Source organism: Calypte anna, chromosome 7 (assembly GCF_003957555.1).
Source record: "Calypte anna isolate BGI_N300 chromosome 7, bCalAnn1_v1.p, whole genome shotgun sequence".
Lineage (NCBI taxonomy): Eukaryota > Metazoa > Chordata > Aves > Apodiformes > Trochilidae > Calypte > Calypte anna.
Window position 1 is genome coordinate 38,888,990 of NC_044253.1, and position 27,101 is coordinate 38,916,090.

Consider the following 27,101-nt stretch of genomic DNA (forward strand, 5'->3'; position numbering starts at 1 on the left):
CTCCCTCCTTCCCTCCCTCACTCCTTCCTTCCCTCTCTCCCGCCCGCACGGCAGGCGCGGCCGTCGACGAGGCGAGCTGAGAGGGGCGGCGAGGCGGCCTCTCGGTGTGCCCCGTTTCGCCCCCCCCCCCCCCCCCTCCCCCGCCCTTCCCCTCCATCCCCGTCGGCAGCGAGGCGGTGGCGGGGACCGACTCGCCCACCCGCCCCGTCGATGGGAAAGGAGGAGCCTGGGCCGGCGGCGCGCAGGCGGGGGGGGCAGCGGCAGGAACTTCGGTGGGGTTGAGTCTGAGGCGCCGGGACGGCAGAGAAAGGAGCCCCGGGCAGCCCGGCGGCAGCGGCGGCGGCTTACGGCAGGGTAGGTGCGGGGAAGGGTGCTGAGGGGGCAACCCTGGTTCCGAGGGGGGGAACGGCCGGAAAGAGCGCGGGTGGGTCGTGCGTGGGTGATTCCCGGAGAAATCCGGAGCGGGGAGGGGGGGGGGGGTGGAGCGGGGAGAGTGGGCGGAAAGTACGGAGACGTCCCTGCCGTGTCTGCTGCCGCGGAGCGGGGGCGGCGGGGCGGGACGGGACGGGACCGGCGGGGGCGGCTCCCCGGCGGCGGGGGTACGGGGAGGGATACCGGGAAGGGGAGCGGTGCTGTGCTACCGGCCGCACCCCCCTTCCCTCCACGCAGACACTCTGGTGCCGTGCCCCCCGTACAGGGAGGGCTTCACCCCCGACGTCGGCAGGACATGACGGGGAGTCCGGGCCCGGCGGTACCGGCTGGTGCCGACCCAGTACCCGTACCCTGCTGGGTGCACCCCATATCGAGAAGCGGCCCCGGGGGGGCTTCCCGTGGGCGGCCACCACCTCCCGGGGGGTGTCGGGACCCGGCTCGGCGGCTGCGAACTCGGTGTCGGTGCCCATCGGATCGACCCGGGGGGGGTCGTCAGGTGTTTGATCTCTGTTCTTAATCCTTCCGCGGTTTTATTTTGTTTCTTTTTTTCTTTTTTTCTTTTTTTTTTTTTTCGCACGTTTCAAGTTTCTTATTAGTTGGAGGCGAGATACGCATCTGTATTTGAATGTGAAGCTCACTTAATAGGTTGTATTTTGGCACATCTCGGAGCTAGACAAGACTATTTAATTTGCTAAGTCTCGCTTCTGCAGCTACATGTAATTTTCTTCTGCTAAAAAGTCCTTTGGAAACGCTGCAAAAATGTAATGAATATGCAAAGCAGCCAGCTCTCAAATCCAAATCCGGTTTGTCTTCAGAGACTTTTCAAAACGCCCAAAGTGATCAAGATACATTATGAAATAATCACTTTTGCCTAAAATACTGGAATGCGATGTTTGGCACTTTCTCCTCGTGCGTATTCCTGATTTTTAGTGGGTGACAGCTCGAGTCTTAATTCACCTGAAACAAAAATCTCTGGGAACCGGGTGGGGTTGCTCGATTGCTCTTCTGAACGCAGCCTTCAAACACTGAAGTGCTCGCCCCACAGCTCCCGAGTTCTCCCAAGACTTCCCCCACATCCACCACCTGCTTGCTGCAGCCTCACATCTTCCTGCCACCTCGGGGAAATGGGAAGTTTTGGGCAGGGACTGGACAGAATGGGGAGAAATGGGTGTTCTGCCCTGGCTGAAGATGCTGAGCAGGGCTGGTGCCACCAGTGTTGCCTCGGTTGCAGGAATGGGTTGTGATGCCTCCTGGACTGATTGTTCACAAATATTTAGTGGCATCTCTTGTGGTTTGTTTGGTTCTTTTGGTTTGTTGGTCGGTTGGTTTGGTTTGTTGTTTTTGTGTTGCTTTTTTGGTTTTTTTCCTAGGAGTTATGTTTGTGGTCAGAGTTCAGGTGACATCTTTTGGAGAGGAAGGAGGGCATGGCTTGTGAGTGATAGTCTGGGGATGTGTGTGTGAATAAGGCAATGTGGGAAACAAGAAGGCCTGGCTGGGGGTTGCAAAGGCTGAGTGAAAAATCTAACTTGGGATTTCCTGGTTTGTCCCTGGCTGTGTAACAGTATGGAACCTTGCATGTGTTTGAAACAGTTTTGTCTGCTGGTATGAACTTCCCAGCTTCTTTGTTTGTTCTAGATGTGGCAGATGCAAAAGCTGCTCTTCCCTGTGTGTTCCCACACTTCTTACTGGTATGGATGATGAGCAGAGAAGGGGGAGAAGCAGCAGCTCAGCAGCCACCACCACGCTCATTTATTTATTCCTACAGCCCTTCCCATGCCAGCTTCACATTCCCACCTTTTTCCATTGAAAGGTTTGCAGTTGGCCATATCTTAGAAGATCTACTTGCTTGCTCCTAAGGCAGCAGATGATTCCAGATAGCTTAGAATCATAGAATCATAGAATTGGCTGGGTTGGAAGGGACCTCAGAGCTCATCAAGTCCAACCCTTGATCCACTCCCCCCGTGGTTCCCAGCCCATGGCACTCAGTGCCACATCCAGGCTCTTTGGAAAGATCTCCAGACACGGAGAATCCACTACTTCCCTGGGCAGCCCATTCCAATGCCTGATCACCCTCTTTGCCCCAGGACTTTACCAGGCTGTTACTTTGGGTTTATTTGGGATCACAGATGAGAAAGCCTAAGACTTAGGGAGCAGGCTGTAGAAGAGGGGCAATGTGCACGGTGTCCTGGGCTCTTACCAGTGTGTCCTCCCTTGGTGAGGAGCACACATCAATCATCTCCTTGGCTGGGACCTCACCCCGTGTCTTCTTGTTGTGTAACCTCTTCTCATGCTCACCCTTTGCCCCAAAAGCACAGTTCCTGCTGCACCAAGAAATGAGAACAGTGGTGGAAAGCAGTACTTCAGGGCTCTGAAATGCAATTTGAAGGTCACCTGAAAGACATTGTGGCACTGAGACTTCAGTAGGTGTGCTAGGACTTTGTGATAAGCAGGGCCAGGCTTCTGATACCAGGACCTCTGTGCTGCTTTCCTCTCTCGTTTGCTGCTTCTCCTCCTCCTAAGCTTTGTCTTACTCCTCCAGGCTGACTGGATTACCTGCTTTCCAGGCTTTTTGTAGGCTATGAGCTGAGCCGAACCAGTGGAACCGACTGGTGATGTCTGGAAGAGCAGCATGGCATGGGGAGGCTGTCTTGGAAAGGGGAGGGTTGGAGCCTTCCTCTTGTAAAAGTTCAGAAATTCTTGGGGTGTCATTGAGGTGAGTGCAGAAGGAACTCGGTGGAGTGAGAGGAGGAAAGAGGTGAAAAGGAGGAGTGCTTGAAAAAGTCTTCCCTGCAGAAATTGGTAGCTGTCCCAAGTGGAAAATTTGCTTGGCTCTCTCAGGAGTTACTGTACTAAATTTGGAAAACAGAATCAGTCTTTTAAAGTACAAAACAAAGGGATTTCAGTCTCGGTTTAAGTGCAACTCTCAAGACCATCTGAACTGTGGACTTGCTCCTGACACCTCCATAGTACAAATTAATCCAGTTTGATCTGCCACAAGGAGGTTTGGTGATTAGAAGCCTCCAGGTGAAGGCTGCTCCTGGACTCTTCCAGCCTGTGGGCTGGAAAAATGAGCTCCATGCTTTGCCTGGAGCTTTTGGGCTGTGTGTAATTTCACTGCCACCGTCCTTCAGGGATTCAGTTTAGCTCTCTGCCCAAAAAGTCCCTTTATGTAGATTCCTGTAGATTTTTATCCTAAGATGGATGGCTTCTGGAGCAAGCGGGTGTCCTTGCAGCAGTTAAATAAGTTAATTTGTGGTATTGATGGTAGACATCAACTGAAATGGGAGGGGGGGGAACAGTTTGCTGAAATGCCTCTGGACCAGAAGATGTTGGGTTTGTTTGTCTTGTCAAAATTCGTATGGAATGGGAGGAATTTTCTGAGAACTGTGAAGTACTGGCAATTTTAAAAATACTGAATTATGCACTGCTGAAAGGATTACCTTAAGTGATTTTTCCTTGTTGTTGCTTGCATCTTTGGGACTGTGTAGACAGTACTCAATTGTTTTTCTGCAATTAACTATTATTTTTGAAAACGAAATTGTATTTTTAGAACACATAGCTCTTACATGTTTCCAGTTTCACCCTGGGTTCCAGACTGTGCAGTTTATTAACTCTTGAGCTCACCAGCAGCTCCTCCAGCCTGCTGCTCAGATGTAAACAGCTACTGCTCTCCATTCTTTACAAATAGCAGCATAAAAAGAATTACATGTGCAGCTGCTGGGGTTTTTTTAGTTTTGTTTTGGGGTTTTGTTTGTTTGGGGTTTTTTTAAATTTTTTTTTCCAGGGCTTTTCTTCCTGAAGAGGTTGTTTGTTGGTGTCACTTCGCTGCCACATACGTTTTTGTAAAGTTTGTGTTGGCTTCCTCATTTTATTTTTCTCTAGCAGAGTTTAATCAAAGTTTTGTAGCAGAAGCCTGATCTTTTAGAGGCCTCCTGAAGAGAAGCTGAGTTCTGTTTATTATGTCTCTACGTTTATTTTGAGTTTGCTGAAGAAAAAGCAGGTACTGTGAAAAACTAAACAGCAGTATGCAGAAGTGCATATCATAAAAATAATTTCTGTCTTAGTTTTACTTTTGATTGCCAGTCTCCCAGTGCCCCTAAGCATCCATATATATATTCTTGCATCAGAGTTCTGAGGGAAGCAGGGTGCACCTTATTAAAATAGTATCCTCCCAGTGTGTTCTGTAAGTTGTGATTTTTAGGTTACTGCTGTGTTTTTGTCTTTTTTCTTTTTTTTTTTTCAAAGTGCAGTGTGGTAGCAGAACAGCCCCATGCCTTTAGTTCTGTTACTTTCCCTACCACCTATAAATTATGTGCTTTAGACCTTATTGATTGGTGGTTTAGGTGAGTGCAGTAATTCTGGAAATGATCCGCTTGTAGTTGTGAAAGCCATTGTGGAGTGGAGAGGTGTGTGTGAGATCTTACAGTTCTCTGAAGAGTTTATTATTTGTGGGATAACCGTGAATAACGGGTTTTATAGAGTTGAAACCTGTGCAGATGGTTTTTCTGCAGCCGTAAGGGTAGAATAGTTGGTCTGTTGGGAGCCCTTAGGGTGTGATTGCTGAATGGTGTTTCTTGTCCTAAAGTGTCAATGACTTGCAGGCCTGATAGCAGATGGAATGGGCAGGTGAATTCAAAATAACATTTATAAGCAAAACACGTTGGAATCCCTCAGTGTTTGGTTTGGGTTTTGTTTGGTTTTTTTTTTGCTTTGTCTGCAGGTGTTACCTCCTTAATTAAGATGAGCAGAGGCATCAGGTCCTTTGTATGTAAAATGCAGAAAACCTTGGGGATACTTAGTTCTGAAGCATCCTTTTACTGATCCAGCTTCATTAATCCTCTGGTGTTCTGTGAAGCACTTTTCTTTGCTGTCCTTTTACAGCCCTCCAGAGTGCTATGGGGAAAAATAATCTGATAATCAAAGCAGATGAGCTCCTTTTTATTTCAGGGGATCAAGTATTCGGTAATTCGTTGCAGTGTTTTGTGATCATTTTGATAAGATGTAAAAGAGAATCAAGTAGAAGCAGTGAGCAATATTGAATGACATTCTTGGGAACAAACACATTCTTGGGAATGCTGAAAACAAACTGGCTTCACGTTTGAATCATCTTTTTTTTTTTTTTTTTTTTTTTGTAGGTGCATCACAACTCTCCGCTGATTTGCTTGTTCACAAATGTTTCCACTGAGTTCTCAAAAAGAGCTGTGGTCCCCTGCTTTTTTTTGTTGTTGTTGTTTTTTTTCCATTTCCACAAGTGTTCTTACAATGAGAAAAGGAAATCCTGTCTTCAGAGTTGACAGCCCTGTGGAATGGTGGTTGGTGGAGGGAACGTGTCTGGACGTCGGCGTTCGGGTGCTCATCTTCTCCCTGTTTTTCCTCTATGCAGGTTCTGTCATCCGTGATGGCGTCAGCTCTGCCCAGAACCCTTGGGGAATTGCAGCTGTATCGAATACTACAAAAAGCAAATCTCTTGTTCTACTTCGATGCCTTCATTCAGCAGGGTGGGGATGATGTCCAGCAGCTCTGTGAAGCGGGTGAAGAGGAGTTTTTGGAGATCATGGCTCTCGTAGGCATGGCCAGCAAACCTCTTCATGTCCGAAGGCTGCAGAAGGCCTTGAGGGACTGGGTGACAAACCCCGGCCTTTTTAACCAGCCTCTCACCTCCTTACCTGTCAGCAGCATTCCGATATACAAGCTACCAGAAGGTTCTCCTGCGTGGCTGGGGATATCCTGCAGCAGTTACGAAAGGACCAGCAGCAGCAGAGAGCCTCACCTGAAGATTCCCAAATGTGCCGCCACCACCTGCGTGCAGAGCGTGGGTGCCAGCAAATCCGAGGTGGTGGGGAACTTATCCCTGCAGAGTGGCAGCGAGCCCAGGCTCTGGCAAGGACACCACACCACAGAGAGTGAGCACAGCCTTTCCCCAGCTGACCTGGGCTCTCCGGCTTCACCGAAGGAGAACAGCGAGACCCTGGATGCCGCCGCCGCGCTGTCGGTTGCGGAGTGCGTGGAGCGGATGGTCCCCTCCCTGCCCAAAAGTGACTCCAACGAAGTCAAGGAGCTGCTGAAAACAAATAAGAAACTGGCAAAGATGATTGGTCACATCTTTGAGATGAGTGACGAGGACCCTCACAAAGAGGAGGAGATCAGGAAGTACAGTGCAATATATGGCAGATTTGACTCAAAAAGGAAGGATGGCAAGCATCTCACCCTCCACGAGGTAAAACACCTTGGGTGACAGCGGGCTTCCTCCCTTGTTCCTACACCTTGTACTTACCACTCACAGGGTACACCTTTTGTATGGGCTCTTCTCACCACGTGTGTCTTACAGAGCTGTAGGCAGTCCTGCCCTGGGATAAAAACCTTGGGTGCAGTAGGAGTGCCCTTTCTTGGGTGGGTGTGTGCTTCGGTTTGGCGTCACCAGGCTGCCCCGTCCCTGGCAGGGCCTGGGAGACAGAGGGTGTAAAGATTTTTGGCACTGAAATAGCAAACCAGTATTGCACTGAGCCTGGCTGTTGGGCACTGAGCTTGGTTTCTAGGCATTCAGCACATTTTTGAAGCAGCCCTGTCTTGGTATTTCCCTTGCAGCTTTGAAAGTGGAGTGGTTGGTTGGAAGAATGGTAAATAAAATTGCTGGTGTCTTGGAACAGGTCACCTGGCTCGGTGGCTGCCCTCTGCTGTGTTCCTTCACCTTGAGACCCTGCCCTGTAGCTTGTGCCCTCGAGGTGAAAAAGATTCTGCTGGTGAGGTCCTCTGACCCTGTGGGGTGGGAATTTTTTTTTGTGTCTGAATTGGGATGAAGCTTAATTATACAATCTGTAGGGATTTTGGGGGAGGGTCTTAAGCCGGTGAGGTGAAGTGCAGACTATTTGAGGAGGAAGGGAAAGGATCATCTCCAGTATTTTGATGGATGGCTGCAGTTTGGAGGTTTGTCCTCTAACCCAGCATCTCTGCCCTCTTGTCCTTAGAAGTCCGAGTGAGCCTCTTTTGCTTGTCTTCTGCTGTTCTTGAGGCTCCCTCTGCATCTGTTGTAACACACAAGGTGTGTCTGTGTGGGGAAGGGTTTCCTAGTGCCAAAGTCGAGCAGAAGAGGAGAACAAACATTAATTGAAAGCAGTGCCAGAATGCTGCTGATATGAATGCTGCCTCAGCATTTTCACGGTTAACAGCGATTGCAAAATTTCAGTTGGATTTAAAATTTGGCATGTAAGGCTTAGCTCCCAAAAGGAAAGGCAATGTTTATGTTACAGGAGTGCCAAAAAAACTGTGCTGGCTTTAGCCTTTTTTTTCTTTTCTTTTTTTTTTTTTTTTTTTTTAGGCTTCGAGAAGTTTGGTAGGTGTGTCACAAGACTAGGTTGTCCTTATGCTTCTGAGTAGAAGGGCAGAAGGCAGCAAGGTGTATTTCTTTCACATTTTTTGTTTGTGTATTTACATTTATAAGGCAGCTGCACACCAGCAGTGACTTCACTGGGGCTTTTACTGCAAACTGGGGGGGACACTTCTAAGGGAGCTTGTCAGCCCTGTTTCTGCCACCCAGTCTTGCTTGTGCAGCTTTCAGTTACACGTTTTGTAGTTTTATGTTGAACACAAATAAATCTGTGAACTCACCCAGTGTGCAAGAACAGATCTCTCCTTACTTAACTTCCCGGGACTTGGGGAAGTCTTTCCCATAAGAGAAGGAGTTGCTTGTGAGATGGAGGCAGGGTTTGAAAGGATGAATTGTGTAGATGCCACGTGTACATTGCTGCAGAGTCAGGATTCAGGGAAAGGGGGTTCTCCAAAGTTCAGCCAAGGTGTGGTAGGCTGATAGTGGGGTGATTGGTGGTGGTTTGAAGGAGCAGGGTAGCAGCTGGAAGAAAGGATGACTCTGCTCTGCCCTGTGGATTGGTTACTTTTTTTTTTTTTAAGTACTGTACTACAGATCTTTACTACATCCTTGTAAAACCATGTTTAAAAATGAAAGGAGAGCATGGTTTGGCTGTAGGAAATATTTCTATCGCTCTTATGATTAAGGGCACAAGATCAAAGGAGTGTGTGGTTGACTTATGCCTCACTTACGCATGTGGGGCCTCACTCAGCTTGATGGGAACTGCATACATGCAAGCAAGAAAAATTGGCTCATAATTGGTGTGCTGTTTGCTTCAAGAGGCCGGATTTCACAAATTTTGTCTTGAGCAGTTTTCTCTCCATTGCCGTTTGAAAGCGGAAAATACACAAATAGCAGCAGTGAGGGAAGTTTTGGTTTTTTTTTTTTTGCGTGTTTCAAATCCGCTAAACCGGAGTTTGCCTTTCGTAAACTCAACTTCATTGGATTTTTTGTTTGTTTGTTTGTTTGTTTTTGATGGCTCAAACCATTTGCTGCTCAGAAGGAAGGATGTTTAACAACCAGGGAGGTAAGTTTCTGCTTGTCCAGAGGCTCTGTTTCTGCACATGTTAATACATTCCAAGGCTGTCATCCTGCCTCACAGTTCAAGGTTTCTCTTTGCAGCTGGCAAGGAACAGCTGAATAAACTTCACTAAGAACTTAAAAAGCTTAAGTAGTGGTTAGCTTCTTAATGTACAGATCTGGGTACCCCTGACTCCTCAGAGTGGAATTGTGTGCAAATTTAACTTCCAACTTGATGGAATTATTAGTGGTGAATTACTGAGGATGTTCTGTGTGAACCCTGGGGTGTCTCAGGGGGCTTCAGCAGCCATTTGGGGCCAGGGAGAGCTGTAAATGCCAAACTGGTTTGGAAGCTCTTGGTAGGATTATCTGCATAAGGCACTGAGCTGGCATGCAGTCTGAGGCAGGGTCTTTACACAAAGGGATTCCAAAACTAATAAACACACTGGCTGTGATCCATCCCCTTGTCTTGGTATTACACAGCTTTTCAAGCATGGTGAGCACCTCATGTGTGAAGTTGGACTGGAGAAGGGATGAGTGCAAGGCATGTCTTTGAACTGGGTGACCCCTGTCTGTTTGAGTCAGGTCTGTAATTTGCCTGTTACCATCTTGGTACTTCTTTAGGTACCTGTAAATCTGAAAAAAAAAAAAAAAAAAATAAAAATCCCTGTTTGATAGTTTGAGAGACAGGAATAACAAATGCAAGTTCTAAATTTTGTCCAGCTCAGTCTCTTCTTTTGCTGACTCACCAAAACACTAAGGTTTGGTATTTAATTGTGGTTTTTTAGTGGGGGAATCTATAACCTCATCAGATGGGAATATACCCATCCCTCTCCATAGCACCTGGATGCTGTATGCTGCTCCAGATCATAAGGGCTTCCAGAAAACAAATCTTTATTTTTAGGCATGTAACACTTTCTGTCTGCAATATTATGCTTCCTGAAAAGGCAGGAAGCCATGATGCAGAGTTCAGTAACTCTGGATGTGAACTGAAAGAAGAAGCAAGGAAAAACAAACAAGCATTTGCCTTTTCTCATGTGTTGGGGTGAACACCTTTTGCTTGTAACCACCCAAAGCATTTTTGGTCATTCAGTGCTTTATCCAGGGATAAAAAACCATCTCAAATTACTTTGTAAGCATTAATCATATTATTCATCCTCTGCAAAACAATAGCTACCACTGTTAAAGAAATTAATGCCTACTTTGGATGGTAATTCTTTTCATCAGTCTTGTATTCATCTTTTGCTTTTGTGTCTTTTTTATTTCCCCTCCCTGTTGTTTTTTTTTTTTCTTTCTGAAAAGATAGACACTGTAGAACAGTTGTTCCTGTTTATGGGGTAATAATTTGTTATTTTGGTATATTGGTTTGTAACCTGAAGATGTTTCACAGGTTAAACCTAAACTTCCCACCTTCTCTGTCTGATATCCATGAGATTTTTTTTTTTCTTTTCCTGTACAGAGACCAAAGGGTCAGCAGCATGTATCTATTTTGCCTGGTAAAGACATGTTTGCATTCAGGTATTGCAGGGAATACCCTACTAGTATCAAAGGCTTTTCTGTTAAACACAGGAAAAAATGCTTATGAAATATTAGGAACAGCAATTCCATGAGAGGTTCTACTGGAAATACTGCATGGGCACAAGCTTCTGAGAAGATCTTTGCTCTTTTCACATCTTTTTGGGGTTTTTTGGTTTGGTTTGGTTTTTTTTTTTCAACCTCCCTGGGGAACAATTCTGCTGGATCCCTTCACAGCCTCCTTGCTCTTCTCTGGACCTGCTCCAGCACCTCAATCTCCTTCCTGAGGGGCTGAGGGGCCCAGAACTGGACACAGGACTCAAGCTGTGGCCTCACCAGGGCTGAGCACAGGGGCAGAATCCCTTCCCTGGACCTGCTGGCCACGCTGTTCCTGAGCCAGCCCAGGATGCCATTGGCCTTCTTGGCCACCTGGGCACACTGCTGGCTCCTCTTCAGCTTCCTGGCAATCCAGACTCCCAGGTCCCTTTCTGCCACTCTGTGCCCAGCCTGGAGCTCCCCATGGGGTTGTTGTGTTGAACCTCATCCCGTTGGGATCAGCCCAACTCTCCAGTCTGTCCAGGTCCCTCTGCAGAGCCCTCCTGCCTTCCAGCTGAGTTGCAGGCACTTTGTTAAGAAAACAAAACACCTGTAATATTTTGTTTGCCTCTTGTCTGTGGTATCTTGCAAGTGCTGGCTGTTCTTTAGCTGAGGAAGAAGTCAAGCTGTCTCTTCAGCCCCTGTTTACTGTGGAAGGTGCAGGGTACCTCCTCTTTAGCATCTCAGTTTCAGCATCTCCTGTTACACTGATAATTTTGCTGTTTGTGCTGTTGATCATAGGCTTTTCAGGCAGCAGGTTTCTAAGCTGGTGTAATGCACAACAGTATAACCACTTCTCTCGGGCTTCTGAAGACCATTGAGAAACCATTTTAAGCCTCGACTTAGGGTGTCTTTTTTCCCTGTCCTTCCCCCCTGCTCTTCACTAAACTCTTGCCAGCAGCAGAGGCCCTAGAAATGTGTCCCAGCAGGCTGAGGAAAACATCCTTGAAAAAAAGTTACATTTGATTCATGTCTGAAGATACTCTTCACAAACACGAGGGTGAGAAACAAAGCTAAAAAAAGTGTAATCGTTTCTTAAACCATCACCTTCTGCAGAATTTATGCTGTATTCACCAGGGAAAGCCATCTGTACCCACACTGTCAAGGTTTGGTCGTGGGTTTTTTTTTTTTTTTTCTTTTTTCCCAAGTCCTAGGCATATTGCGTTTATAAAAATAGTATTCCCTATAAATCAAGCTTTGGGAGCCAAACACTGTGAACATTCAGAGCTACTGTTTTATACTGAGATTTAATTAATGCTGGAATGAGGAGCAGCGCACATTGAGAGAGTCCTACAATGGTGTTTTACTTTAAAGGACATGAAATTCTCCAGCTACATTTATCTTTTTTTTTCCTTCCCAGAAGCTTACCTTGCTTAGTAAGGGTATAAATAAACTCGAAGAAACCCTCCAGGGTCTAGTGTACCATTAGAGGTCACTTTACTCGCAGTTGAAATTTATTATTTCAGAAGAACGGGTTTATTTTACTTTATTTTTTTTTACAAAGCACAAGGAGGGAAAGTGTGGAAAATCATGAATCCCTGGTTTTTTTGTGTTTAATTTCCAGCTAACAGTTAACGAAGCAGCCGCTCAGCTGTGTGTTAAAGATAATGCCTTGTTGACCAGGAGAGATGAACTCTTCGCCCTAGCTCGGCAAATCTCTCGGGAAGTTACGTACAAGTACACCTACAGGACCACCAAGTAAGGCTTTCATTAACTCAGAGGACCTTGACTTCCAGGCAGCTCCTCAGTCTGACAGCATTTCTCTTTAAGCACTTCAAGGGAGACTTTATTTTGTCCTTTTCTGAGGTAGCAAAATGCTGCTGAAGTTGTGAAGCCTTCAAACTGGGAAGATTGGGCTCTCTGGGGTTACCTTTTCTGTTCCTCTCTAGTTTTCCAGAGTTTGCCCTGATAAGTGCATGAGGCATCTGAGAGGCAGGTGTTTCAAGTATGTGAGGCATTTGCATGCTTCAAGGTTAATGTACATTGGCAGAGTAGCCAATACTGCTTAATATATCAATAATTTTTTTTTTCCATATACAGATTTGGCTTGTTAGTGTCTGGGGAAGGAGGAGAAGGTCATAGGGAGGAGCTTTTGCTTTAAAGAAACCCAAGTCCAGTAAGAGTTGTTACTGCTCTGTTAAATGAACTGCTGGTTTGAAGCAGTAACAGTGGTTTAACACACAATTACAACTTTAGAATTAATTAATATGATTGAAAGCCTTGATGGTCCCTATATATCTTGTTTTTAAAGGTTAACTCCCTCATGTAGTATCTTTCAAATCACATTCTCCAATGCTTGTAGGAGCTTTTTATGGTTTTCCTTTGCTCCTTTTTCTTCCATAGTGGCTAGTATAAATACACACCCATTCTGGGTAAGCAGTGCCAAAGGTGTTTTCTGTAATTCTCAGTGCTCAGGTAGCTTTCCCTTCTGTTCAGAAGAAGAGTCTCTTGACACTTTGGAAAACAACACAGGGAGCTTGTATTTCTCTTCATGGGCTGTATCCAAGTGAATTGGAGGCTTTCTCTGTGTGTATCACTTTTTCTTGCCTGTTATTTTTTTGCCTTGATTTTGTTTTTCATTATTATTTCTGATGATCAGGGTTGATGTGCTGTTTACTGATGGTGCATGTGTCTTCTCTTCTAGGTCTAAATGTGGAGAAAGGGATGAGCTGTCACCAAAGAGAATCAAAATAGAGGTACTGTGTTGTGGCTCCTGCATTTTGACCTTTGCATGCTAAAGTTACTTTCTCTTTTGAAGGGATCTGTCTTAAGGTGATTTGTCAGAAAAAAGAGTTGACAGTCCAGTTGATGGGTGTGAGAGAGAGAGAGCAGGGGAAACATCACCACTGTTTTGGCAAATAGGAATGTTTGATGGAGAAACCTGTAGGAGCAGGGGTAAAGAGCAGGATTTGCTTAATGGTAAAGTTACTGGCAGTGTTTTCACTCATGAGTAAGTAGGAGGGGGAGCAATGAGACTTCCTGTGGTGCAGGGAGCTTAAGCATTATAGGAAATGTCTTTCCATAAGGCCTCCTGCTTATAAGTCACTGTGAGGTGGGGTTTTCTTGGTTTGCTTGAGTCAGCTTTTGATCATGTCCAGAATCCAGAGTTCTGGGTCAGGATTCATGGCAGAATTCTAGCCATCTCTGACCATGCTGTAATTTATAAAACTGATGATATTGAAAGTCAAAAGCAAACTAAAAAGTATATACACCAACAAAAATGGTTGTGCCTGTGGATTTTAATTTTCAGGGGTTTGTAGAAGTCATATCTGTACCTGGTTAATGTATTCACCTGCACAAGATGTTGTTCAGGGAGATGGTAGGAGTTTTTTGTTAGGAGTTCAGGAGCAACATACGTGTAGTTTACCTGTCTTCAGTTACCACTGCTAGAAAGCAAATTTGAGGCCTTTTAAAAAATGACTTTTAATTAAAAAAACAAACAAAAAAATGTGTACATATGTACGCCTACATACCTCGTAATAATATCAGAGTATCTTTTCAACTTATTTTTGAATTAATTGAAAATAAATGTCAGTGTTACCTGGGTGTCTAATGAATCCTTCATGTTGTGAGTTGCCTTGCTGTCCTGTCTAACCCATAAGCTGGGGGTTAAATGCACATTAAAATGTAAGTTAGGTCTGAGCTAGATTTCTGTGTGACACAGATAGGTGACGTGTTCTTGAGCTGTAAAGGGAAGTTGCAGCAGATTGTGAAATGTGTTCCTCACATGTAGCTCAGTCTGTGATAAATGAGACACCAAATAGAAGCCTTTTCAGTAGTTTCAGCTTTGTTACCTATATAAGTGCTTTTCCTGCAAGGCAGTTAGTTCTGAAAAGGCAGTTAGGTATAGAGGAGTTAATCTTATTTATTTACATTCCCTCAGTATGTGCTCAGTTGTAGTTTGAGTTTTTGTGATAGAAAACCTACATGTGCATGGAGTGTTTACTTAGATGATAAGCCAGTAATGTCACTTAGTTGAGTTTGGAATGGCTTTGTCCCATGCTTGTTCCTCCATCCAGAAAGAGAAAAGCTGCATTAAAGTATTTTCTCCACCTTCACCATTATCTGCCTGAGCAGCACATTGCAGGGTGGTTCTTTTGAGTCTCTGCACTTTTGTCCAGTCAAAATTGGTAGAGGTGGTGGGGAGCTCCAGTGCTTGAAGTAGTATTTCAGTATTAGATTTTAGCATAAGGAGGTTTTTTTTTTTTCCTTTCATTCAGTAATAACTGGTGATGAGCAAGTATCTAAAGTGACACACTGCAAGGGAGGTGCATGGATCTTCATTGAAAGAAAAAAATTAAAATCCTGAAAAATACAGGCTGAAGCTTTAGGGGCTTTGGAGAATAGGAAATTTGGACAGCCTGAGACATTGCATTATCTTATTTTCTGCATGGTGAAATCCCAAGAGTCTGGCAGGCCTGCTTTCTCTAGCTCAGTAATTCTGGGAAATTATGTTTACTTGGTTTTCTTTTTATCTGAAATTCCCAGTCAGGTTTTAAAATGCTTGTGAAAATCTCATGTCCTGGCTGTACAAAGTCCTCTTTCAGAAACAGGACAGTTTTCAAAAATAAGAAATTGAAAATGAAACTAAATAATATCTCACTTGATCCCATAGCATTCATAATTAAGAAATGAGTAATGTTGTTAGCAGCATAAACTGTCTTTTTCCTTACAAGTTTGGGAGACTTCTAGGGAGTAAACTATTACTTCAGGGCATCACAGTTCTGAGTTATGCTGAAAATCATGGACTGTTCTTCAAAGAAATTTTGAAAAGTGGCATTATACATAGTAGATAAGTTTTACGTGTGGTATTTTGGGTTTTTTTTACCTTTTGCAAAAAAAGATTTCCCTTTTTTATTAGTATTTTGGGGAACTTGAGGGTGGGGTCCATTTGGGTTTTGGAATGGTAGAGGTAAAAATAAAAATGGTAGCATATGATGTAGATTTTTTTCTGGATAAGAATTCCTTATCCTGTTTTTAAAGTTGTAATGTTTCATGGTGCCAGCACCATGCAGAGGATCTAAACATGGGTGATTTTGTTGTTTTAACTGTCTCTAACACTGATTTTTTTTATTTTTAATTATTTGGTGGTGGGTTTTTTTTTTTGGTAAAGGTAATTTTTGGCTGTTTGAAGGCTGAACTCTGTATTTTGATTCACCATTCCTTCACCCATTAGTCATCGATGTCTCTGCAAAGCGTGGTCTAAAACACTGGTGCTTGAATTTGGAAAGACTTGGAGTGTAAAAGATCACTTAAAAAAAAATAAGAGATGAGTTAATTTCCTGAAATATAATAACACTTGAAATAATTAAAAAAACAAAAAAAACCCAAACAACTCCAGAGAGGCTCTGAAGGTCGTCCTGGAGCAGAGCTGCCTGTTCAAGCTGCTGCATTGCTGGTTCAGAGCCACCACTGTAGATTTATCCTCTTGATGAACACAGAGCTCACACAAGCATTACAAAGAAACAATATGCCCTGAATTACATCAAATTACCTGTAAAAGCCTTTTCTCTCCCCCTGCCAGCTCTCCCCCTCTTATTTGTGGAGTAGGTGGGCGAGCTGTGGGAGTGAAGCCTAGAGAGGAGAAGGGAAAAAATTCCAGGCAAATGACAGACTAAAGGTGCAGAGGGAGTGAAAGAAGGAGTGGGAGCAAATTGGGATTTGGAAGCAGATTGTAAAAAAAGGGGTTGTAGATCCTCCATCTACTCTAGACAGGCAAATAGGGATGGAAAACAGCAGAGTAGAGGTGATGGTAGGGTTGAAGAGGGAGGAGAGAAAAGGCCCACCTCCACTCTTGCTGAGAAGATTGAAAAGAAAAAAAACAAACCCAAAAAAACAAGTCGAAGTGTGGGATTGGTGTGGTGTTTTTTTTTTTTTTTTTTTCCCCCACAAAACCAGCAAAAGCAGTAGAAGCTACTGTTTGCACAGGGAAAATGTCATTAGGGGGAGCACAAAAGCACATGTGGGACTGGGAACATCTGCTGCACAGAGATGCCTGAAAAAAAAAACAACTGAGCAGCAGCAGCAGCAGCAGCAGCATGGCAAAACAGAGCTGATGCTCTGCATCCTGACCACAGGAGGAAAAGGAGCTGCTGGCAGCTGGGGTGCAGAGCAGGTCCTGCCCTGGTCCATCCTGCTCCTTGTCAGTCCTTCCTGCTGGGGTGGTGGGAAGGAGAACAGCCAGCAGTAGGGAAGGTGACCTGAAAGAGCGGTGTTACCTGTTTTGTTTAAAAAAACCCAAAACAACTACAAAAAAAAAAAAAAAAAAAAAAAAAAGGATCTTGAGTGATTGGCTTTTGTGTGTGCAGTTTTTCATCTGCCTACACGGAATCGTTCTCCACTCCCAAACAAATTCCAGTCTGGCTATGAAAATGGTCAGTGCTCATGGAAACGCCAAGCCTTTGCTGCTAAAGGATGGGGCCTTGTGGCAGTCGACTTGGGTTATGGAATTTTGCATACCTATCGTGTTGATGTTTTTCCCTGAGGGAATACGTTGGGTGGATAAAAGTGATATGCAATGTTCAGGCAGCTTTAGGGTTGTTGTTTTGTTTTTTTTTTCCCTGAGCATAAAGAACACCTTTAGTGGTGTTACGTTGTACTGGGGGTCTGACCACCACCAACATGGGCCTTGTTGTCCTTCCCCTGGGGTTGTTGTGAAAGAGGGTTCATCTTCTTCTTGGGTTGTAACCCACGTGCTCAGCTGTTGTCAAAAATATTGTTATTTACCTAATCCCCAAGGAAAGCCAACCTATTGTGGCCTGCTTTGGTGTTATTTACCTGATCCCCAAAGGAAACCAACCTACTTTGGCCTGCTTTGGATAGCTGCAGATCCGTGGTGACAGATGTGACAGGTTTGGGTCAGTCACAAGATTTCTGCCCTCCTCTCACATTCTGACAGAGTTGTCTGTACCATGCTTTTTGTAAGCATCGCTGGATGGTCCTGTATTTAACATGACCTTTGCTTTTATAGCACCAAGCAGGAGAAATTTCTCATCTTGCACCTTTGTTTCGATGATTAATTTATTTTAATGGAGTCTGGCAGGCTTTCACAGGGACTTTATTTGCTTTATTCTAGTACATATGCAAGATGCAGAAGAGATTTGCATGTCGTAATCATTTGAGACTGAAAGAAGTCTTTGCTGTCCTGCTTTTAAAATGGTGCCATTTCATTTTGTGGTCCTAGTATGGGTTCCTTGTGAAACACTTTGAATTTTTGAAGGCTTCACTCAGTTTCTCAAGGTATCCAGCTGCTCTGCCTTAGTCTTGACTACTTGGAAACTTTCTTAAGAATTTCTAAGGATGCTCTGTGACAGAAACCATAGGCCTGGATCACGGAACATGAGCCAGCAGAGAGAGTGATCAGACATTGGAATGGGCTGCCCAGGGAGGGGGTGGATTCTCCATCCCTGGAGGTTTTTAAGAAGAGCCTGGATGTGGCACTGAGTGCCATGGGCTGGGAACTGCAGCGGGAGTGGATCAAGGGTTGGACTTGACGATCTCTGAGGTCCCTTCCAACCTGGATGATTCTGTGATTCTGTGGTGTATGCCATTTTAGATAGGTAGCAGTTCTTGTAGGGGGGATGTGTGTGTTTTAAACATGAACTTAAAAGAAATAGCACACATGTGGATTCCAGTCCTGAACTTTTTGCAGAATTTTAGGAATATGTTTGGTTTTGGTTTGATTTGTTTTTGGTTTTGTTTTGTTTTGTTTTTTAGTATAAGGAGAGGGTGAAGCAAAATCACTAATATGTCCCTTTTGGTGTTTGGTTTCTTCTTGTGCCCAACAGGATGGTTATCCTGATTTCCAGGACACAGTCCAGACACTCTATCAGCAAGACAAAATGCCACTTGCTTTGGCTAAAGGAAAGAGTGAAGATTCAGCAGCTCTAAATTCCCAGGTACTCCAACTGCACAACACTGAGTAATGCACTTTGTAGGCTGATTTTAATGGTTTTTTTGTTGGTTTCTTTTTTTGATGACTAAAGTAATAACCCTCAGCTTTCAAAGGCTGGATGGCTCAGCTGTGGTTGCATCACTCTTAATTTGGGTTTACCTTCTGAGAATGTTCTGACACAGTGCTGCAGCTTTACCCTTGCTCATTCCAAGGAGGTAAGGTCTAGTGTAGTAGGCTTGAAAATATGTGATTGCCTGTTGGGAGCAAGTAGGGTAATACTGGTACAGTACATGCTGTGTTACTTGCATGATGAGCTATAAATGGAAAATTTAAGTTACTGAGCCTGGAGAATAGAGTAGGCAATCTTGGAGTCCTCAGTGCTGACATTTCTTGTAAGAAGAAATGCCAGTATATTTAGAAAAAAATGAACCTCTGGATCCTAGAGGATAAATTGCCTTTCTGAATAACATCTAGCCTGGTGGAAGTGCAGTGGGTTCAAGTATCTAGAAAGTTTTTTATAAGAGAAGACAGATTTCCAATTTCTTTTCTTTGTCTTTTCTGTAGTGTATCCCAGCCTTGAAGCAAAATACTTCTCTCCTACTGCCAGTTGTTCACAAGGAAGGATTTCATGCTAAGTTGCAACAGATTTATTTTGTAGAGGTGATTTGGGCAAATATAATCACCAAATTTTCATGTGAGGTTACGTTTAGGGGTTATACTCCTGCTTTTTGGGACTAGATGTATTATTCAGCCTTTTACCTTCTCCCATTGCAAGGCAGTGTACAGTCACACAAATCTCATTGCTGTGATACATCCACAAGCAATTATGCTACATGATCTGATCTCACATGATTAAATTAACCTGGTTTTGATAAGCTTATTTTCCTCTTATACATGCTTTAAATTATTTAATTTGTCACTGCTGCATAACAATGGCTAGGGATTCAGTTTAAGCTTAAATGTATTTGCAGCTCTGCAGGTTCTTTATGGTGATCAAAGCCATTATTGCTGTTTAAAACAGGTTTTTTTATCCCAATCAAACAATAAAGATGGTGTGAGTGAGAGCTGGTTTATTCTTTTAAGAAGTTTTTTTTAAGTTCAGAGTTTTTAACAGGAATGACAGAATAGCAAAGCACACTTGAAGTAAACTGTTTGAAAATAGATTGGTTTGGGTTTTGTTTTGTTTTCTATACTGGCTCCCAACACTGAGACTGAGCTATCAGTGTTATTCTACAGAACCTGATGAGCTCTAAGGCATAGAAAGTGAATATTGATCATGTCATTACCCTGATGTCAGGGTCATCAGAGAAGCTGGGATTTTCCTGCTCCGTTGTTACAGTTGTGTTTGTGAAGTGTTGAGCTGTGCTGAGTAAAGAGACTTTCATGGGCTATCATCATCTCCCAAGAAAAGTTAAGCATTCTGCAGTTAATAGGCCTCTGTAGTAGTGGCAACAATTGCAGCATTACCTGAAAGAGGAATTTTTTTTTTTCCTCCCTATTTTTCCCATTTTTCGGTTGTAGATGTTGGTGTGCTTTCTGCTCTTTTAAGTTCATTGTGGCTCTTCAGCATCTACTTTCTCGACTTGTGATTTGCTTTTTTTATTTTTTGCAAGCTGCTTATTTACATTCTGGAGGACAGGATTATATTGAAAGTTAGAATTCTCTTGGCATTAAAGTCAATGACAAACGCTCAGACGCCATTTCCTCCCACGTTGTGCTGCATTGTTTTAATTCCACTCTCTAGAGGTGTATAGGTCTTGTTCTTCTTCTAGACAGACATTTCACACCTTTATCCCCCACAAACATACTGTCATCCTACACTTTCAGAATGGCAGATTTTTCAGCTTGTGTAGTGCTGTTTCCTAAAATAAAGATTCCAAGATGTCTGGTGAAATCTTGGCATAAGTTTTTAGCAGATGTTGCCATTGCTCTTGGAATACTTTGTGAAGACAGACATTTGAACAGAGCTAACTGGATAATTAAGACACTTTTTTTTTTTTTTTTTTGCTGCTCTTGAGATTCTCTTCACGTAACCTGAAGTGCAGAAAGTGATTTTTTGGTGTTTTCGAAGAACAGAATTCAACACTGCATTTTTGCAGGGATGAGCTGCAGGAGCTTGAATTTCAAGTGTTCCCCAGTGACTCAGATGTAGAGTATGGAAATCTTTATGGGTGCAAAAATATTTTGTTTGCTTGGTAGTTTTGAAGAAACTGTAAAGCACACATCTGTACATGTGAGTCAACAAAAACCTGTATCTAGGCTGTTAGTCTTATCATCTGATACTTTTTTTTTTTCCCCCTGTGTTTTGACTCGCTGTATGTATGTATATAGAGAGATTCATTTTTTGTGTGTGTGTGTGCTTTATTTTGCAGTCAGAAAAGGTGATGGCAAAACAGATGGAGTTTCTTTGCAACCAGGCTGCATTGGAGAGACGTCTTTCCACTGGGTGTTACAGACAAAACTCAGAAGAGCACAGCCCCAATGGCATGTCACTAGATAATGCTGATGGACAAGGTATGGGACCTTCCAGGCATGATGCACCCTGTGTCAGTGTTGTCATTTCATCTAGCACAGCACCAGCTGAGTGGACAAGCCAGAATCTCCACCCTGAAGTGCTCACAGTCATGAAATCAGATGCACAGGTTCTGCTCTGTTGCTCTCATGTGTCTGGATAAACTGCTTTCCCTGTGGATAAGGTGGGGAGGGAAAGGGCACACTGCAGAGCTTGACTCTGTCCTGAATTGTGAAAATAGAGCAGAATGTAGCATTTCTTTTTTTGTTCTTGCTGTGTGGAAATGGAATGCAAAGCAGGTAATGGAGCTGATACTCCTTTTTGTTTACCTGTTTGTGCAGTCTAGGAGCAAAACCTGAGGAGCTCACTATGTAAATGACTTTTAGAATTAAGCAGATTCTAATTATGTTCTTAGTAGCTTGTTATTCTTCAAAAAGCTTGCAGTTTTGTGGTTTTCACTTTGATTTACCAACTGGCTATTTTTTAGTTTGAATTAATTTTAGGAGAGTTTGTTTCATTTGAGTGCTTTCTGTTTGCATCTCTTCTCCTCCTTCTCCTCCTTCTCCTCCTTCTCCTCCTTCTCCTCCTTCTCCTCCTCTCCTCCTTCTCCTCCTTCTCCTCCTTCTCCTCCTTCTCCTCCTTCTCCTCCTTTCTCCTCCTTCTCCTCCTTCTCCTCCTTCTCCTCCTTCTCCTCCTTCTCTCCTTCTCCTCCTTCTCCTCCTTCTCCTCCTTCTCCTCCTTCTCCTCCTTCTCCTCCTTCTCCTCCCTTCTCCTCCTTCTCCTCCTTCCTCTTCTTTTTCTCTTGTGAAATGATAGAAAACATAATAAAAACAAGAAATACAACTGGATCCAGGTCCAGATCTTGGATCTGTTTTTGAAGAGCTCGTTTGCTTAAGGGTAGGGAAGGAAGAAAGCAATAGAGAGGAAATAAGGGAACCAATATAAATAATCATTAAAACAAGTTTCCATTTGTGTGTACTGGTCAAGCAACACAGTGCACAAGTATACAGGAAGAATGAGATGTGTGGATTCAGGTCTTGATAGTGTAAATTTCTTTATGCCAAATGTCCATTGTGCAGGGAGAGCGGGGAAGTTTTAGGGCCTTAAGGGACTGTGCAGGGGGAGCCAGGAAGTTTTAGAATCTCAAAGGGGTTTTTGAGCAGAATAAGAGATTTGGTGTGTTTCTTGGTTTTGTTTTGGGTTGTTGTGGGTTTGTTTTGTTTGGTTTTTGTTTTTTTTTTTTGGTATGTGTGAGTGTCCCTCTCTAGCAGTGCCTGTGGAATAGCCTGCAAAGCAGCATACTGACATAATCCTTGTGTTGCTGTAGATCTTCCCTGAGCAGCTGGAATTAAGGATGCACTTTTGCTGATTGAATCAGATAGGTCTTTAAATCTCTGCCTATTATTTTTAATAATGCTTTGCCTGTAATTCACCAACGTGTCCCTGTCAACACCTTGCAGGTGAGAGACCTCTGAATCTCCGGATGCCGAACCTGCCCAGCAGGCAGCTGCAGCACATTTCACTTGATGGAGAGCAGCACCTGGGGAAACCTCTGTGCAGTGATTTGATCAGGCTTTACCCTGGTGCTGAGGCGAAATCCCAGTCCTCAGGTTAGTGCTGTCCCTTGTAAAATTCCCCACCATTCCTTACAAAGCCTGGGATGAAGGTGCTCGTGCACGGTGTCTCTGAGTGAAGAAGCAAGTGGCTCAGCTTTGTGGGTAACCTGTGGGTAACCTGTTAATCAAGGCTTTGGACAGAGCTTCCAGGGGAGTGTTGCTGGCTAGTCTGGAGTCAGATTGAGGATTGTTTGGGAAAATCTTAGAGAAGGCAGTAACTTGGTTCAGATAAGCAGGTTCTGGCTTGTGTCTGTCCTCAGAGAGTGGCATTGAACCAAACCACTGCTGTGTGTTGCTCTTGTGCAGTTGGATTGTAACATGGCTTCTCAGTGTGTAAAGGAATCAGACTTTTGATAAAAAAGACATTTTATTTGTAAAGGCCTAGCACTGCATCTGTCCTGTCAGCCAAATAATTCAGCAAGTCTTCTGGACTGGGTTTTTCCCTGTTCACTGGCTTTGGCTCACTGGCAATATTGTTGTTTGCATCTGGTTGGACAGAAGGCAGCAAGAATCTCTAGTGAAATCTACATGGGTGGTTTCAGTTTGGTGTTCAACACACTGAGATCAAGCCAGGAATTTCTGAGACACCCGCAGCTTCAGGAGTAATGATAAAATTCCATCTGAGTTTGGAAAATGCAGTGGGGAAGCAGTTATTTAAAAGACAGGATGCAAAAGCAGTTGTTTTGAAGACTTGGCAGAATCCTGCATCTTCCACTTGGGTACATTGCAGTCTTAGCTCACCAATTTGTCCCAGTCCCAGTGATAATTCACTAGGTGAAATTACCAGTTCCATTTCAAAAGGAAAGTGCAGATTGCACCTCCACTGAGCCCTGCTCCCTCAGAGAATGGGAAGTAAATCTGGGGGGATTAAGCTGTCATCACTCAGGTGGTTCTGACCCAGTGGGGTAGAATTTATTTATTCAACTGTTAGTGTCCATATGATTCCTAGACCTTATTCTTGAATTGAGAACAGAATATATTTTGTTTCCAAGTAGTGTTTTTAATACCTTTTTCTTTCTTTTGTTTTTTTTTTTCCTTTTTTTTCTTCATGCAGAAGGCCTTGGTATTTTAAAGGATTTTCCTCATTCGGCTTTTAACAACATAGAAAGGAAGGTTATAAAAACAGAACCTGAAGACACAAGATAGTCACTCTGCTCTGGAAAACGGTGTCATTGTAAAGAATGAAACTTCACAGGAGAGAGAGAGAGAACAAGAAAAAAAAAAAAGCAAAACAAAAAACAAACCAGCCTTAATAACCAGTGTTGCCTCATTCAAATAAGAGATTTCAATAGCCAAAGCCTAAGAACTGGTACAGTAATCTGTGGAAACAAGAGACACTGCAAACTAAAACAGTCATACAGGTGGATAAACATTCCTGTAAAGGTGGTTTTATAACGTGGGAAGATTCACAAGTTAATATTGTGGGTCTTCATTATTTAAGAATGTATTATGTATTTGTATAACTTATCAAAGTAAATCTAGATGTCGGGACGTGTATTGAGTCCAGTAGATGTGGCTACAGTTCATTTTACTTGAAATTTCAATGTCTACTTTTCAGTGTACCTAGCATAGAGATGGTTGTTAAACATTTGAATTAAAAAAAAAAAAAAATCCTTGGGGAATTAGGAATGCAAACCTCGTGACACAGTTAACAGCAAGTTTGCGACAATATTTGTAGAGAAAAAGAGAAAAAAAGTAAAAAAAAAAAAATGCATCAAATATTTCATGGTTTAAAATGTTATGTGGATATAGCACTTGATAGACCTAGACCCTGGTTCTGTATTATAGCAGATGTACTTGACACTTAACTATCTTCACATCACTTGCAATGGTTTCAGCAGCCTTTGTGTAACACACTTAACAGCATCTACTACCTACCTACAGGTCAGGAGTGGGGGAAATGCCAGTTAGGAGGGTGGAAGAGTCCCATTTTGTTGGGAAAAAAACTGTGGTTTTTGTGTACTGTACAATGACTTGAACCTCATCTGGTAGGAAACCCAAGAGACCAAGTAGCATGGGCAGGGCTGCAGGGATGGTGACTCAGAGCGTTGGAACTTCTTGGACTTCTCTGTGGATCTTTAAAAAAAAAACAAAACAAAACAGAGACAAAATAATGCATCCTAGGTGTGGCAAAGCTGAAATTTGATGCAGGATTTCTGCACCGGTGTAAAAGGTTGCACTTGATAATCCAAGATCCATCAGATCTTTTGGAGTTAGCATGTGACTCCTTATTAAGTGCTGTCCAGCCCACATGATTCTATGAATATACCGTATACTGCATACAGTATGCCAATAAGTTTCTTTATCTGTGTGATTAATTAACATCTGTATTCTTTATTTATTTGACAGGTTTTTATTTTTTGTACGTTTTCACTTTGGCAGATGTCATTTTACATTCAGGAGAAACAGTTGGCATGTGGCTTTGGGATTTTTTATTCTTTTTTTTTTTTTTTGGTGTCTTTGTGTGCATCCATTTTTCCTCTGTGCAGATCCCTCAGTGGAAGAGTTGCTTTCCTGCAGTCAAAAATAGTTACATGCCTTAGTTTCTCAATACAGTTTTTTTCTACAACATGTTCTGGAGGGGGAAGGAAGTGCAGTTCCCATGCCAGTGGGTAAAATTCACATGCTTCAGGTGTTGATGTCTGCAGTTTGCTCCATGTCCCAGGTGTGTCCCAAGGAGTCAGTCCCAGTCTGGGTTCTACTGTCAGCAAAACGTGAGCTGAAATGTCTACACTGCAGTCTCTTATCACTGTAAAACATAGTTTATCACTTTTGATTTGTGGAACAAAGCTTTTTAGTAGAAACACCAGTAAACAACTTTTTTATACTTATTGAAACGTTTGGGTTTTTTTTTTTCTTACAAAAAAAGCTGTTTTTTGAACTGTATGGTACTGTTTCACTTACTGGAGTATCTTACTTTAAGCAATGGAATTTGCAGCTTTGCTGTTAGAGATATAAGAGATTGGATGTGTAGTGATATTCCCTTTTTTCCTGTTGTGTGAGCTAGTAGTACGGATAAAGATATTTTCTTCGAGTCTGTGACATGAGCCAGTGCCCTGGTTTGTATCTGAGCAGCTTTCACAGGATGTGTGTGGAGCTAAGGACAGCTTCAGGTTTGTGCTGTGCAGCTGGAGGGGTAGAAGGTACCAAAAACAGATGTTGAGATGCAGGATTTGTTCTGGGTTTGCATCATTAAAAGGTGTGCGTGGATCACAGAAGAAGCTCATGAGCTTGCTGGTCTCTTCAGCTAAAGTGAGAGGAAGGCAAAAGAACTTGCTAAGGCAGCACGCTCTTTCAGTTGAGTCCAGGATTTATTTTGTAAACACTAATGTATTAAATTTGCTATAAATTAAAAGTATATAACAGTTATATTTTTGAGTTGTAAATACAGTACTGTGTGTCACGACCAGTTGGTTATCTCTAGAATATTTCAGGTTATAGTCCAACAGGCCATTTCAGTCTCAATAAGCCAGAAGCAATGTTTTTTTTTACTGGTTTACAGCTGTAATTTTTTTTTTTTTTTTTTAACTGAGGGGTGGGAAGGGGAGGGGTACATTCCACAATTGCACATGCATTTGGTAATAGCAATTATTCAAGTATTGGTCTTTCCATGACAAAGGTCTTGGTGGACTGCAACTTGGGCAACCTCTGGGGTCACAGGTGAGGCTTTGCCCTCATCTGCTCTTGAAAGGGTTGCTGGATTCAGGGTACTCTGGATCAAAGGCCATCCCTGCAAATGATGCCTGTTCTTATTCACATGTTTATATTGTTGCTTACAAAATAAAATTCACCGTGAGAACTCTCTGCTTTCCCCAGGGTTTTTCCTTTTTTTTTTTTTTTTTTAATTGTTTTCTAAAGGCTGGTAATTTTCTGGGGCTAGAGGAAGGGAGGAGCTTGAGCTGCAGCTCTCACTGGAGGAAGCTTTTTTTCCTGCTCTTGTGGTTGAATCCCTGTTTGTGGATTCAGTCCTGCTTTGAACCCCCATAGCCCTTCCATGGGCCAAGGCAAAGAGGGAGGAGCTGAACCCCAACTACACCCCAGGAAGGGTCTGCAGCATCCAACCTTCTTTTTTAATCTCCTTTTCCCCCTCCTGCTTTTTCCTGTTTGCCTGGGGATTGCCGGATGTGGGAATTGGCAGTTTTTAAGTGGTCTTTGGGAATTCAGGAGACAAAGCATCCCTGCCCTCAGTAGTTGTCCTGGTGACACCCCCCCCCCCCCCCCGTATCAACCCACATCTTCATGGTCACTGCTCAAGTGTCACTGAGGGACAGAGACATAACAGGAGGTGGGCTCTAAAAAAGGGAAGAGAAAGCAAAAATATCAAGAAGTGTGTGTGGGGGGGGGAACTCCATCAGAAACCTTCAGACACATCTGTGTTGCTGAGGTGGCCCAGAGGTCTTGTGTATTTTGGAGCAGAGGGGACAATCTGCTTGGGTCAGAGTAGGGGGCAATCACTGTCCCTGCTCCCAGCCCAGCCCAGAGGGGATGAAATGTGGGAAATCCAAACTGGTGGCTTTATGTTTGCTGTTTTTCTGTCTGCACATCCACTGTGACCTTGCCCTGTTCTGGGAGCAGCAGTGGGAGAAGGAAGGAGCCAGGCACTGTTGTCTTGGAGGTTCAAGGATGAGACAGACAGGTAATTTATTGATCTTT

At 43.5% G+C, this 27,101-nt stretch overlaps 1 protein-coding gene across 2 annotated transcripts; it reads left to right on the forward strand.

Moving 5' to 3' along the window:
• Positions 1–26,250, forward strand: NAB1 (NGFI-A binding protein 1). Of its 2 annotated transcripts, none has more exons than XM_030454455.1 (8): positions 1–354; positions 5,816–6,649; positions 11,991–12,124; positions 13,071–13,122; positions 18,214–18,324; positions 20,693–20,834; positions 22,293–22,442; positions 23,503–26,250. In XM_030454455.1, exons 2-8 carry the CDS (start codon positions 5,831–5,833, stop codon positions 23,592–23,594), a joined length of 1,500 nt encoding a protein of 499 aa, XP_030310315.1. In that variant the 5' UTR covers positions 1–354; positions 5,816–5,830; the 3' UTR covers positions 23,595–26,250. The 2 variants fall into 2 exon arrangements, with proteins under 2 accessions (XP_030310315.1, XP_030310314.1); XM_030454454.1 differs by lacking the exon at positions 1–354 and adding an exon at positions 588–928.
• The last annotated feature ends 851 nt before the right edge of the window (positions 26,251–27,101 follow it).